Source organism: Neodiprion fabricii, chromosome 4 (assembly GCF_021155785.1).
Source record: "Neodiprion fabricii isolate iyNeoFabr1 chromosome 4, iyNeoFabr1.1, whole genome shotgun sequence".
NCBI classification, from domain to species: domain Eukaryota; kingdom Metazoa; phylum Arthropoda; class Insecta; order Hymenoptera; family Diprionidae; genus Neodiprion; species Neodiprion fabricii.
Genome location: NC_060242.1, coordinates 37,199,573 through 37,212,760, shown reverse-complemented (window position 1 = coordinate 37,212,760; position 13,188 = coordinate 37,199,573). Strand labels below are relative to the sequence as shown.

The 13,188-nt window shown below is 38.1% G+C and overlaps 4 protein-coding genes across 8 annotated transcripts in view; 2 read left to right on the top strand and 2 right to left on the bottom strand.

Annotated features, from left to right (window-relative positions):
* The window catches only part of LOC124179426 (protein ELYS), an 8,218-nt gene extending 1,788 nt beyond the window's left edge, over positions 1 to 6,430 (bottom strand). The window contains exons 1-4 of one of the 2 annotated variants that reach the window (XM_046563770.1): positions 6,114 to 6,430; positions 5,561 to 5,938; positions 5,123 to 5,423; positions 1 to 4,973 (exon numbers count right to left, since the gene is read on the bottom strand). The exon at positions 1 to 4,973 is cut by the window's left edge and continues 946 nt beyond it. In XM_046563770.1, the coding sequence (XP_046419726.1) occupies positions 1 to 4,973; positions 5,123 to 5,423; positions 5,561 to 5,938; positions 6,114 to 6,143 (5,682 nt within the window). In that variant the 5' untranslated portion in view covers positions 6,144 to 6,430. The remainder of the gene's footprint in view (positions 4,974 to 5,122; positions 5,424 to 5,560; positions 5,939 to 6,113) is intronic. The other variant, XM_046563769.1, reaches the window with a different exon arrangement.
* A 7-nt stretch (positions 6,431 to 6,437) lies between these two features.
* Positions 6,438 to 7,821, top strand: LOC124179438 (phosphatidylinositol N-acetylglucosaminyltransferase subunit P-like). 2 transcript variants are annotated; one of them, XM_046563790.1, is made up of 3 exons: positions 6,438 to 6,587; positions 6,719 to 6,847; positions 6,957 to 7,231. In XM_046563790.1, the coding sequence occupies exons 1-3, from the start codon at positions 6,571 to 6,573 to the stop codon at positions 7,081 to 7,083; spliced, it is 273 nt and encodes a 90-aa protein (XP_046419746.1). In that variant the 5' UTR covers positions 6,438 to 6,570; the 3' UTR covers positions 7,084 to 7,231. The 2 variants fall into 2 exon arrangements, with proteins under 2 accessions (XP_046419746.1, XP_046419745.1); XM_046563789.1 differs by lacking the exon at positions 6,719 to 6,847 and having other exon boundaries at positions 6,469 to 6,587; positions 6,957 to 7,821.
* Positions 7,586 to 9,040, bottom strand: LOC124179436 (prostamide/prostaglandin F synthase-like). 2 transcript variants are annotated; one of them, XM_046563786.1, is made up of 4 exons: positions 8,923 to 9,040; positions 8,752 to 8,862; positions 8,302 to 8,506; positions 7,586 to 8,220 (listed from the first exon to the last, which is right to left on the bottom strand). In XM_046563786.1, exons 2-4 carry the CDS (start codon positions 8,806 to 8,808, stop codon positions 7,910 to 7,912), a joined length of 573 nt encoding a protein of 190 aa, XP_046419742.1. In that variant the 5' UTR covers positions 8,809 to 8,862; positions 8,923 to 9,040; the 3' UTR covers positions 7,586 to 7,909. The 2 variants fall into 2 exon arrangements, with proteins under 2 accessions (XP_046419742.1, XP_046419743.1); XM_046563787.1 differs by having other exon boundaries at positions 8,936 to 8,954.
* Positions 9,041 to 9,051: 11 nt separating this feature from the next.
* Positions 9,052 to 13,061, top strand: LOC124179435 (methylenetetrahydrofolate reductase). 2 transcript variants are annotated; one of them, XM_046563783.1, is made up of 6 exons: positions 9,052 to 9,188; positions 10,835 to 11,270; positions 11,363 to 11,589; positions 11,847 to 12,022; positions 12,191 to 12,513; positions 12,603 to 13,061. In XM_046563783.1, the coding sequence occupies exons 2-6, from the start codon at positions 11,110 to 11,112 to the stop codon at positions 12,652 to 12,654; spliced, it is 939 nt and encodes a 312-aa protein (XP_046419739.1). In that variant the 5' UTR covers positions 9,052 to 9,188; positions 10,835 to 11,109; the 3' UTR covers positions 12,655 to 13,061. The 2 variants fall into 2 exon arrangements, with proteins under 2 accessions (XP_046419739.1, XP_046419740.1); XM_046563784.1 differs by lacking the exon at positions 9,052 to 9,188 and adding an exon at positions 9,725 to 9,906.
* Positions 13,062 to 13,188: the final 127 nt, after the last annotated feature.

Below are 13,188 nucleotides of genomic sequence, written 5' to 3'. Positions count from 1 at the left end.
TAGCACTGAGAGTAATTCTTTGTCTACCGAAGCTGATCTTCTTTTACCTCTTGCCCTTACGGACTCAAGTTCATTTACAGATTCAACATCAACTAATTTGGCAGAGTTCTCCAAAGAATCTACCACATCAATAGGTTTTAAATTGTTTCTAGCTGACGCCAACACCTCATTTGTTACTGACGATGCTCTGCGAGCCCTGGTCAACCGCACAGGTGTTGGACTTTTCGATTTTTCTCTACCTTTATTTTCAGAAGTCTTATCTCTTTGGTAGGATGTGCTGAGCGGAGAATATCTTGTACTCCCCGCACCTGACGATGACGGTATATCAGTTGCAGAGACTGTTGTCATCGCACTATCGGTTTCACTAAGAATGGCTGGATTTTCAAGTTCTGTGGATTTCTTACTGTTGTCAAACCTTTTTGTGTTACATCGTGGATTTTGAACACGCGAGTCATATACAAAACCATCGGCAACTTGTTTTGTCCATTGAGTTCTTCTTTCACTATTCGTCGTCACAAGATGTTTCTTCTTTGTCAAATCTTGGTTGCATTCTTCTTCCATATCCGAATCATCAGCGATCAATTCAAAGTGTTCAATGCTACTGATAGATTCATCCTCAGTAAAGTTAGACTCGTTCAGATCTTTGTTTGGCATAGATAATGAAAATTCTTTAGTGTTTGTATGAGAGCTAGCCAAAAATTCCCAATTATTTGTTTTTGACTGTGATTTATTTACAACTTTTTGGCTTACTTCAGTTATATCGTTAGATGATTCATCCTCAGTAATGTTGGAATTTTCAATTAATGAGGGTTTTGATAATCCCTGTAACTCTCTGTCTTCATCTTGACCTCCTGATTCGCGTACTGGAAGAGCATTTATAAATATTTCACTCTCAGATGGTTCTCTGAAACTGGCAGCAGAATTTGTTAAACTTTGGAAGTATTCTGCATTCTCTTCGTCTTCTGCTCTTTCTTTCACAGCAGTTAATTCTGGTTCATAATCATCCATATCATTATCCAGGTCTCCCGGATGGTCAATACCATCCTCGCTGGTTTCAGGTTCCTCGCTATTTTGAGAAGAATGCATGTCCTGATCTTCTAGTTTTTCCTTATTACTTTGTTGTTTCGTTTGTTCGTAAGTTTTTGAAATTACAGTACCATCAGCCTTAAACGCATTGTTGTATTCCTCTGAATCACCTCTCTCGATTGATATCTGATCATTCTCTTGATGGTCAGGCAAATACTCCTCGGCCAGTTTATTAACTACAAAGCATACTTCAGGCTCGTGATCTAGTCCAAAGTCATCAACTTCCACTACAACGTTCTGATCTCCTCTATCATCATCATCATTATCAATTTCTTCTGTGATAACAGTTTTCGATAAGAGAGAACGAGTTACAGTTTTAGATTTAGTCATTTCCACAGACACCAGATTTCTTCCAGCCATCGGATACTTGTATTCTCTTGTATTACTACAAATATTTGATTTCTCTATCCCACTTCCAATTCCTGCGCGCGAACTGGAATTACCATGCTTGGAAGTAACTGCAGGTGTTGAAAGAGAGCTGCTGTCTGACGACAATACGCTGGATAAATATCTTGACTCGTTTAATGCAGAATGTGGTGTGATTGGAGACACAGAGCAACGGAGATGCTGGTAGCGTTCCGCAAGTTTTAGGTGTTCCGGTACTGATGATATAGATTTTCGAGGCAGAGCAATTGGAGTGGCAGTCAGTGACGATTGTTCACTGAGTGAGTGGTTGGACGGTATAGCCCTAAAGTCCATTTTATTTAAAGGATCTCTGGACTCGATCAGTGATTCACTTGAAGATAAATGACCACTGCTCCTGAGACTAGGTCGAGCACGAGGACCTTTTATATTCATTATACTGTGACTGCTATTGGCACTTTGAGATTTGCTACTGGTATTTGGACTGTAAAATACTTCCTCACTTACTTCCGATGTGTTATCTTTATCAGCGATATTCGATGACTCAACTGCTGCCTCCTCATGACTAGAATCATTGAGCGATTGTCCAATACTAAAACGAATTTGCCTGGTAGGTTTTCGTTCTTGTTGTTTGAATAAATCATCTTGCTGCTGGTTGAGTGAATCTCGAGTTAAGATCGTTGGCGACGTAGAGCTTTGTATCAGTTGCCGAATTTTTAATATGGAATGCGGTGTCTCCATATCACATTCCATCTTATCAGACAAGGGTTTCTTTCTTTTAATTAAGGGTGTTTCAAATGCAACGCCCGTGCTTAGAATACTCACACTAGATTTAGAAGGTGTATCCGTTTCCCCTGATAATTTCCTTCGTTTACTCTTCTCAGCAGTAAGCGGATGTACTTCATCCTCTATCATTTGATCCCGAGTTCTTTTCCTCATTGTTTTTGGTACTAGTGTAGGAAACAGAACACAGCTGGAGTTTGTCTTCATGCTCTTTAATCTCAGAGAAGTACATGGTGCACTTATAAATGGAATTTGACAATTGTCTCTCCGGACATATGTCTCCTTGACCTTTTCAAGAACAGTTTCAAAAACTCTGTGATTCCTACTACAGCTCTCTTTGTGCGACATTGGCCTTAAATGTCTAGGTTCTGTGTCATCAGCGAAAAATTTTCCAACAGAATTTAATGACAGAGCTTTTGTTACATCGGGTAGTGTAGCATTATAAGCTTGAACCATTGTTAAAGAAGCCGACTGAATATTTTTTAAATGAGTCTTAGAGAGACTAGACTGATAAGCACTTCCTGCTTCGGTGTAACGACACCTTTGTAAATAGTACAACAAACGAGTTTCTTCCAACTTATTTCCCTCAAGGAATTTTACAAAGGCTTCTTCCTCTTCAGGATCCAAAGCAAGTTGTAGAATCTCATTCAATTTACCACAGGCTTTACATGCTTGAAAAAAGCAAGTTAACAATTGTCTATAGTGTGACTGTGGTCTTTGGTGAAAAGCTGTTTGAACCAAACCACATTCGACGGAGAGACTGATGCTGGTACTCTGATCACAAATTGCTGACAGAGGCGGTTTTCTTACTCGCAAATAAATCAGTGCTATTTTGTACTCATTATTACGAATCAATGTTCTTATTACACGTTTGTGATGCCACTCTTTAACATCTGAATCTGATACCAATTGCCCGGTCAGAGTGTCCAAGAATCCTTGATAATCTTCATGATCAAGTAACCAGAAGGCTTGAGTTAATTTTATGAGACTCGGACTCATCTTAAAAGCTGATGGATACTTTATCAACTGATCAACATCGGGGCAAGAACCTTGTAAAAGTTTAACCAGATCCATTAGCAAATAAATCGTAATTTGATGTTTGTTCTCCATTTCGTCAGACTCGTTCTGATTATAGCAGTCGAAGAGGTAACTTCTTAGAAGCGATTGTAAAGATGGAGGAGGATAATATCCTCCTGTGGTAATATCCCCGCCTTCGCGTTCCCACTGTGATCTTAATGCCTGACACTCTTCTGTCATTAACTCGTCAATGAATAATTCGTCCTTACGATCTGGAGGGCTAATAGTATTCTCTCTAATTTGTTGACGTTTGTTTTTATAAATGGCTGCTAATCTCTCGTATGGATATGGTATTTGCAGCGAGAATGTGATTGGTAATGGTTCCTCATTGACTTCATGTGTTTCAGGTAGTAGACCGACATCGTAAAACCAAAGGAGAACTCCTAGATGAGTAGCGACACGGCGTAAGGCTCTTTGTTGCTTCACAAGATCGTCCGATGGGATGGGTAATCTGGCAACTACTGTTGATAAGCATTCAAGTTGTTGTGAACAAAACCGTAACAACTTTATCTCTTTGTCTCCGATTGTTGAACCGGATTGGTCAAACAGTGGAATACATAGCTGATCAGCTACCATTTTTAGGGAAGAAGCCCTCTGAGCTCCCCACCTCAAAAACATAGGAAATAAATATGATACGCTCCCATCCCCCCATTCTTTGGCACATTTGATTAAGAATGATGCCCATCTTTGCTCCAGACAGAGAGAAAGGAGCATTTCTCGTTGTGCATTTTGATCACAGTCAAAAGAGCAATCGGTGTTGAATGGGACTAATCCAGCGGCAAGGCACTTATGAAATGTTTCTGAGGGTTGAATCAAAATGCTGGGACCAGCAATAGCCATGTCTCGTAGTAATTCCCACTGCAACCCCCGGGTCATCCAAATTCTTAGGTGGTTATTTGTGAGCTCCACCCAATCAAGACACAGAGATTTAGGGTAGAACAGCTCATCCAGAGAATTTCCTCCGTTATTAGGAAACTCTCTTAACGTTAAAGGAGAATAAGCACAGCTTAAAACCATATCGTCAGCAATATTCAATGTCTCTGATTTCATCTGATAATAACACAGGAAAGTATTTGGGTTCTGACAGTTGTGAATGTTTCGTGGTAAATGTTCTCTGTACCACTGATTTAAATCAAATAATAACGCTTTCCCACTCAATCCAATTAGCAATAAGCTCGCATCTCCTTTCTTATTGTTCGGTTCACTTTGCTCACAATTGTTCATTCTTTCTATCGAAACCAAGTTCGTTATTCTGTCAACAGGTTCTAATTGTAGATCAAACTTCAGACTGGGCTCACCTTCTATCTTAAAATGCAGATTGGTTTCCTTGTCACAATAACTTCTTTCGATGAGCAGTGCGTACATCTTTAGAATAGGAGCTGTTTCAAAGGTTTCTTCCTGGTACGCAACCCACAGGTAGTAAAATGGTCTCGGATCGTCAGCTGGCTCAAGCAGAGCCAAATGACTGATCGCCATACTATTTTTAGCAGAAGTACTTATCCAACCAATCGAACCATCGTTTTGCCAAATTATGACCCTCCCCAAACATCCAGATATTACACAGCCAATCTTTTTTGCGTAGATCAGTGTCGTTGTAAAATTTTCATCATACAACGGTGATGATTCAAATTCTTCCCGATTGAATCTTATAAAGTCTTCAATGCCTAAGTAATCAACAAAATGGAAGAAAACTCATTAAACAAAACTTAACAATTGAAAAGAGGGTCAATTATGACGGTATCTCACGATTGTGTTTCAAATTCGATGAGAGACAAAATCGTCGATATATGAAAATCAGGAATAAGTTACTAACCAGGATTCAGCAGGTTGTATGCTCTGTGTTTTCCCCTATCACAACGTTGTCTCGAAGATAATGAATACCTGTCTTCAGATAATTCAATGTCAGCTGGTGATATTTCGTTGGTCGTCAGGTAAGATACATCTCCGTCCCATAATACACGACGCAAATCCAATACAATATGGTACAGATTGCGCAAAGCGACACACGCGATTCCAGAACTATTGCTCAACATGCCATGTGTTCTTTTCTCATTGAAATCTTCCCACTCTGCACCTCCGTTCATCACGCACACCTGCTCCACACCTGCAGGCATCTGGTAACCGCGGTATAGCAAAAGATTTTTGTCAATTATCATCAATTTTAATTTAGTCACTGAATGAAAAATATACTTGTAATACATATATATGATAGAATTAAAATAGATAACACGTGAATAAAAATGCAACTTACCCTTATTGATCTGAGAACTCTTGATGTGGAGCAGTCAAAAATGCACAACATTCCAGCAGAATCTTTAGCTCTATTCGCGCCATTATCCAGTCCAACTAAGAGCAATAAAACGTCCCCAGGCTGCGTGGGAAATTGTGCGACAGCCGTCACTTTCTGACAGAAAGTCCAAGAGGAAATGTTTTCTCCTGTTTTTGTGTTGATTACAACAAGCCGTGAACCATTACTCAGCCATGCGTGATTCGCATCTTCCAAAAAGCCTCCACGGGGAATATCTGAGCCTCTGGAGGCAGGGGATCCTGCTGACTGTCCAAATTCATCTCCATCTGACGGGTTAAGGCTATCCCATTTCGATGCTTGGATTTCTATTATTTTACGAACCTAAATAACGGTTACAATGTATGAAAGTGGTGTAAATAAGAATAGAAAAATATGAAAACGTGAGATTTTTAAAGCCGATTAGTTTTCGGTTTTTGGCAGGCATTGCTTGAACGTTAAACATGCTTTCTCTTAGTAACACTCAATTACAATTATTTAATACTGTTAAAAAATTCACCTCACAACGCGTATGCTCCAGCTCTTTCATATTTCAAATTATGATTTACGAATCACGTTGAGGCCAGAAAACATTTAGATACGACTGTATTTTTTATCGCTCTAAATGAGGTTATGTTTCGTTACTTAGAACGTAATAATTTTGAATTCGAATGAAAATCCACTTGAGATACCAGTTTGGCAGCTCTTATTATTGCCCGGTGAAAAAATGTTTCAAGAATGAAACATACGTGACGATAAATATATTTCTACTGTATTATTAAATTTAAGTTTTATTTCGCATCTCGTGACCATTCAAAAATACCCTGAAGTACGTTAAAAATGGTCGAACCTGGAAGGCTTCGATTTGATTGGGCGACAAGTTTACGGCTGCAATTTCGTTTCGTCCTCGCGTTTCGAACTTCAAAGCAAAGGAATACGTGTTTACGAATGAAAGAATTTCACGAGCGTATTACGCGATGAACGACATTAACGTGTAAGTATCCTTTTGTGGATGTATTCGAATTGTATTCTAAGAAATTTCTTTATTATCAACGTTCTATTATCGGCACTTTATCGTCTGGTAAAAAGATTTTTCTACCATAACCTTAATACCGCAAATAACAGATCCGTTTCAGTGCCTTTTACAACGGCCCGAGAGGCAGACGTTGTTTATCAAGTATTGAGAGTTGATTCCGAGCCGAAGCGAAGCGGCGTTTCTAAGATACTGAGTTTGGACGAAACCCGCCTCAACGTGTAAGAACTCGGCTTTCCAAAGACTCTTCTACCAACTCACAAGATGAACAAATTTATGTTCAACCGTTTATCAGAAGATTTATTTTGTTTTTTTTTTCTTTGCTTTCAGGAATTTTATAGGCACAGAAGCACGCAAGGTTCGAGTAGGGCTGACCTCATTTTTTGAAAGCTTACTTCTTGTACTTGAAACACTCAAAGAATTTGGTCCGCCTGCGCCTGAGTATACACACTATTGACTGGACATATTCCACACAATACGGCCTACATAACTATTGGCAGAAATTTGTTAAAATGCCTGAGCATACCCCAGCACCTTATACGCCCCGATCAGTCTATGGGTACGCTTTGTTTGTCGGTTCGAATATGTTATTCCTATTGTATTTGGTGTGGGCTATAGTCCCAGATAATTTGCTGCAAGAAAAATTTGGCCTTACTTATTGGCCATTGAAATACTGGGCTGTGGCCATTCCAATTTGGGCCTTGACGGCCACTGCGCTGTTCGCGTTTCTTATTTATCCAGCGATCAATCTGCTGATGACACCAGATATAGACGACATTAGGACAATTAGAGACAAGTTCTCTCTGAATACAGCGGATAAAGTTCCTGGAGGTATTCCACCTGTGTCTGACATACCCATAACTCAGATTTGCAGGCAGCTGTACCTGAGACCTGATGGAAAAATGAAAAATGCTTGACTAGTTTTAGTTGCATGGTATTGTTCAATGCAAAGCTAGTTATGACGTTACCATGGATTTGTATTTTTATAATATTATTTTGTTTTTAAAATACAATATTGTGCGTATAAGTTTAAAACGGTTATAGAATTTCATTTTTTTGTTCATAACAACCTCTGGCCACGCTGATTATAAATTTCTTTCTTATAAATAACATTACTGCAGATCATTGCATAACAAACTGTATTGTCCCGCTAAACTAAAACATCTTTCCCCTTTCTACAAAGTTACGTGGAAGTTGAACAATTCAAAATCAACAGTTCAGCGTGCAATACAGTTGGACATGAAATGACTGATAAATTGTTTGTGTGAACGTATAGTGTTAGATCAACCAGTCTTTTCATCAATATTAGCTGGAATTGGAATTCCAAGGACTTCGAGAAACTTGGAATTTTTAACGTGCTGTGCAGGGCCATCTTGCTTGAAGGAGTAAAGCAGTTTGCCCCCTTCTTTAACAACTAGGGCCCCACCATTCTGTAATCCATCTCCTTTATAGTTTCCAGATACTTTCAATTCCCTGCCTTTATTAATAGCAGCCCTTGATTCGCCGCTAAACAGCGAAGCAATAACAGAGAAGTAATTGTAGCGCTTAAACCCAAGACCGGCATAGGTCTTCTTATCAATGTCCACGTAGAGTTCTGTGAGGAAGAGAGAAAAAGATCATCGTAATCAGTACGGGCACTTTCCACTATGGAAACTCCGGTGCGATGACTAAATACCTCCTTTGAAAAATTTCCCGTCCACAAATTCTTGGCTATCAAAGTCCTCCACCCCAACGCCAATCAATTTCACATTGTGTTCCTTGAGGAGATCTGCAATTGCGGACACCTCTTTTGCCCACACTCTGCATAGCATGCATCCCCAGCGTCTGAAGAAGACAATTACCACAGTCTGGTCCTTCCAAAGACTTTCCAGCGGAACGACCTGTTAAAATATTTGAAAGGACGAGATTTTTCAGATTTCCGTACATATCAGTTTAGTAGTAAAAGAATATTGATTCTTGATAAAAATCAAGTAACAATGAAAAGTGACAGTAATTGTGCAATTTTATATTAAGAAACGAGATAAATGATGACGTTTATTTCTGGTGGAATTGTTACGTGAATTTTATAAGAAATATTTACTTTATTACATTTCATTCGCGTTCAACAACTAAGATAATCGCTTACCTCGCCAGTTGTAAGATTCTTTATTTTATTTTGGGATATATTTGTGAGGTCCACCATTGTTGATAATTCGCTCGTATTGACAATGTTCCGTCACGATGACTACGCGTCAAACTGAAAACAAAACGCAACGTGATATACATATATACAGAGTATAAACGCGAATATCCATACCACTGATCCATACGTATGCATGTGAACGATTATAGGGATATATAATATGTTTATCGATATTTCCTGTCGAAGAAGCGGTCGTTTTGTACCTGTGCTGTAGGTTAATTGGAAAATATCCCCACTCGATTAGTTGTTCCCAGTCACCTTGAATCGAGTCTTGCGTGCTACTATGACTTGGATATTCTTTCGAGTTTTCAAGCACTTACCTGACGATATATCCCATTAACTTCAGTCTCAGAATCCCACCACCTCTAACAACGTCTAACGTGAGTATAAAATATGTAATTTAACCGAGTGTTCTTATAATATCACTCCAACAAGTTGACGTCTCGACTGAATATAAAAAATGTTTGTAGTTTTTCCACAATGTTCTATTCCCGCAGGGCTGCTTCTCGCGGTTTGAAATTTATTTGCTTGTAAAATTCGAATACTGATTCACCGTTATTTGATAGTTGCGCAACGCGGTGATAACACCAATTGCACTGATAAAAGCTGAAAGCCACAGGTCATAAGTCCGTTTGGTCGGTCGAGGCATGTTTCGGTTATGTTAAGCGGGTGCTTTAGTCGATTTCTATGTGTCGTATATATCTCCAAATATCGAAATCCACATAACTGAGACGCGAAAAAGTCTTAACAGTCCCATTCTATATGCAATTCTGAACAAAAACACTTCAATGCATTTTCATTTGATACAGAAACAAAGAAATGTCACGGATTCTACAAAATCGCAATAGTAAATTCGTAGAATTCATGCCATTTCTTTATTTCTTCGTCAAATGAAAATTACTTGGAGTGTTTTTGTTGAGGATTCCATACAGAATGGGACTGTTAAGCCTTTCGTCACGCCTGAGGTACGTGGACTTCGGTATTTACCAGGGCACCCCCTTAAAGATGAATCGACCCGACTTTCTCAATTGAAAATTAGGAAAAGAGGAACCAAAAAACCGTTTAGAAACTTCCGTAATATCATTTGCGCCAATAACGGTAAATACGAACGAAACTTTACCCCTACTACGTGATAGAAGTGAATTTCAGCAATTTGAATAAGACCTGTTAAATAAAATATCATCAGTTTGGGAAAAGGTTTTATAATCAGAGCGTTCATAATGCTGTTATAATCAGTCTTTATCGAATGCTTTAAGTGTCTTCCACTTTACCTAATATCACGATTCCTTAGTTTTCATGCCGTTTCTTCTTTTTTGCGCAAAACCGGAATGTATTAGTGTGTTTTTGTTCAGAATTTGTAGAATTCTTGTAGAATTCGACCGTTATATCCTTTTTAGTGTTGCAATGCATAGCCTTTGATAATAGCCAAAACAAGACATTTAACGCAATCGGTAAGAAGTGACTATAATATCCCCTCAAACTCTGGTGTTTTATCCGTGTGTAATGTTTTTGGCCGCAGTAGAGATGTTTCATTCTTGTTCACTATCCTTGGGGCAAGCATAAAATATCGCTCAACATTTTTCGAGTAATTTTTTTTATCCTTTTTTCTAACTTTTGATCCAGCCGGACTTTGCTTCGATAACTTTCCGTAATATGGGGCATAAAAAGGGAAGCCGGCCTTCCAGTTGCCGCGATTATATCAAGTTACGCAATTAGGTAGTATAGTATAGAGATCAGTGAGAAAACTGTATCGAAAGTTCGTCAAAGTCAAGGACACGTTGTATATTTAAATTTTAGTTTTCTCACGAGCATTAGTCACGGTTGCAATGAAACGCCTTGAGCCGTCTTGCGATACGAATGCGATAAATAATTTTTTGTGATCATGTTGCGTCTGCGCAGGGATGAAAACGTGAATATAAGCGCTCGTCGGAAACATGCTTTGCGCGAATATTCTTCTATATAACAGGGCTTATTCATAGTGTCATTGATAAACGTGAATCCTTTCACCTTACTGTGCATTTTTCAGGAAACAGCTATGGACGGGGCTTGCATAGCACGTGAAATCTTACCCAAGTCTAAGAGAGGAGGAAAATTACATTCACGACATTGTTCGCCGCAACATAGCCCGGGTCAATTATTACGTAAAATTGGTTCGCCTCTCTTATCTACAGATGTAAAACGAGTACGTAAAACTAGAGCCACGCCTTAGCCGAAAACAAGATTCGACGATTCTTCGAGTGACCACGTTTCTCATGGATCTAGCAGTTTAGCAGTTCAGTATGTGGTTACAGTCTGTCGAACATGCCTGCAAATCCAAGTGCAGACCACTCTCGAAACGTATTCAGAGGTAAAAATAATGTGGAGTTATCGGTTACGTTAGCGGAGAAAAGCTCAAGCAACGAAAGGTTTTGTAGCTTTGAACTTATCTTACATCCAGATGGGAGGGAGGAGACTTACCAGCAGTAAGTATAACGTTATTACACATGAGTCATGTTGGGTGTTCAAAAATAATGATAATAAAATAATGATTTGACACGTCTTACTATCCTTTTAGACTGTTCTCGATATTGGATCAATGCAATCCATTATTTTATTCAATCACCTGGCACAACGTGGACAATGTATCAGTAGAAAATCATCCCTCGCTGAAGTTGTTTGAAAAATGTTCAAACATCACATTGCTTCATTTGACGGCAAAAGGATCGACTCGTGGAACTGTGATGCACGTATTAAATCGCGCACTTACAGTTGGAAAAACAAATATATTCGCTTTGCAAGGAGGTCAGACTTGATAAATTGTATTTAATTATACTAGTTATGAGTAATTGTTCTCCGTTTGAGTCTTATCAGTGGAATGTAGATCATTTTAATACATGTATGTATATATCCCTTACATTTTACAATACATGTCACAAAGTAGTGATTATCTTACATCGCTCTTCTTGAAGAATATTTTCCAAGCTTTGCAACAAATTATCCTAATTACGTATTGTTAAAATAATTTAAGTCTGATCTTACTGTGTTTTAATTTATTTCAGATTATGATAAACTTGGTGTTGAATCAACTGCTACAGATTTTTCATACGCTGTTGACCTGGTGAAATTCATACGTGCTGAATTTGGTTCAAAGTTCTCAATATGTGTAGCAGGATATCCAGATATGCATCCAAAGTCTCCTTCAAAAGAATCTGACCTCTTTTACTTGAAAGAAAAAGTAGGCACAAATATCTATACATGACATTAAGTAATTGCTAAAAATTACAAAAAAATTGGAGTTCTTGGGCGAATGCGTTCCAAAGTCCTAGTGAAGCACATTTGTGGTTTATTTAGACAATCAAGTAAATTAAGGTGCATCCAAGTTTTAAGCTGAAAATAATTTTAGGTCAATGCCGGGGCAAATTTCATTATAACTCAAATCATTTTTGAATCACAAGTATTCATCAAGTTTGTGAAAGATTGTAGACGCATAGGAATCAGCATTCCAATAATTCCAGGAGTATTTCTAATTCCGGATTCCAAATCATTGCACAATGTTTCCAAAAATTGCGATGCCAAAATACCTGATAATTTACTACAAGATTTGGAGTTAATCAAAGATGATGACGCAGCTGTACAAGAATATGGAATGAAATTGTCAACCAGAGTTGTCAAGGAAATATTCCAAAGTGGCACAGCCGTTGGGATTCACGTATTTACTTTAAACAGGTAAGTTTTAATCCATCTAAGTTGAAAATATGAAATTTAACTCACATGTGAAATCGGAATTTCGAATACTTTTCATTCATGATTTGCAGACCGAAGTTGGCCTTGGAATTTTGTAAACGCCTTAGATTCTGCAGGGTATGAAAATTGTGGAAAAATGTCGAATTACTACATCATACGAAATCCGTTGAGTTGCTGAAGCTTGACCAAGGGTCCATTATGCTGATCATTACAAAAATTTTCCTACCATAGGTTTAAGCGGAAATTGTACTTGAAGAGTGCAAATGTTATATCCATGAAATTGTCAATGTTAAAAATGGCACTCATGAAACTAATTTCACACTGTACATACTTTTATACAGAATTTTATTTTACTCTATATGTATTCATACGTATATTTATTATTTTCATACAACTCTGCAATTACATTTGAAAATCGTTGTTGCTCATGTATCGCGTTACTCACTGGATTTAGTTCGATTAATTACTACGACCAAATTTGTAAATCAAATAAAAATATGCTACTGTTGGAACAATTCCTGTCTCAATTTCTTATATCGGAGTAGAAATAGCGCTTATTTTTGAGAGTATGTAAAGTTGACAATGCCAATAATTGCTAAAAAAGCGAGAAACCTAAAAAACATGTTTTTTTTTTTTACTAATAAATTACGTTCGATG

What these genes read in the sequence shown, in the direction of transcription:
- LOC124179438 (XM_046563789.1), top strand. Translation starts at nt 7,139, where the DNA reads ATGCCTGAGCATACCCCAGCACCTTATACGCCCCGATCAGTCTATGGG.
- LOC124179436 (XM_046563786.1), bottom strand. Translation starts at nt 8,808, where the DNA reads ATGGTGGACCTCACAAATATATCCCAAAATAAAATAAAGAATCTTACA. An exon ending in AGAATCTTACAACTGGCGAG is followed by an intron (nt 8,507 to 8,751) that starts GTAAGCGATTAT and finishes ATATTTTAACAG; the next exon opens with GTCGTTCCGCTGGAAAGTCT. An exon ending in CGGGAAATTTTTCAAAGGAG is followed by an intron (nt 8,221 to 8,301) that starts GTATTTAGTCAT and finishes TCTTCCTCACAG; the next exon opens with AACTCTACGTGGACATTGAT.
- LOC124179435 (XM_046563783.1), top strand. Translation starts at nt 11,110, where the DNA reads ATGCCTGCAAATCCAAGTGCAGACCACTCTCGAAACGTATTCAGAGGT. An exon ending in AGGGAGGAGACTTACCAGCA is followed by an intron (nt 11,271 to 11,362) that starts GTAAGTATAACG and finishes CTATCCTTTTAG; the next exon opens with ACTGTTCTCGATATTGGATC. An exon ending in CACGTATTTACTTTAAACAG is followed by an intron (nt 12,514 to 12,602) that starts GTAAGTTTTAAT and finishes CATGATTTGCAG; the next exon opens with ACCGAAGTTGGCCTTGGAAT.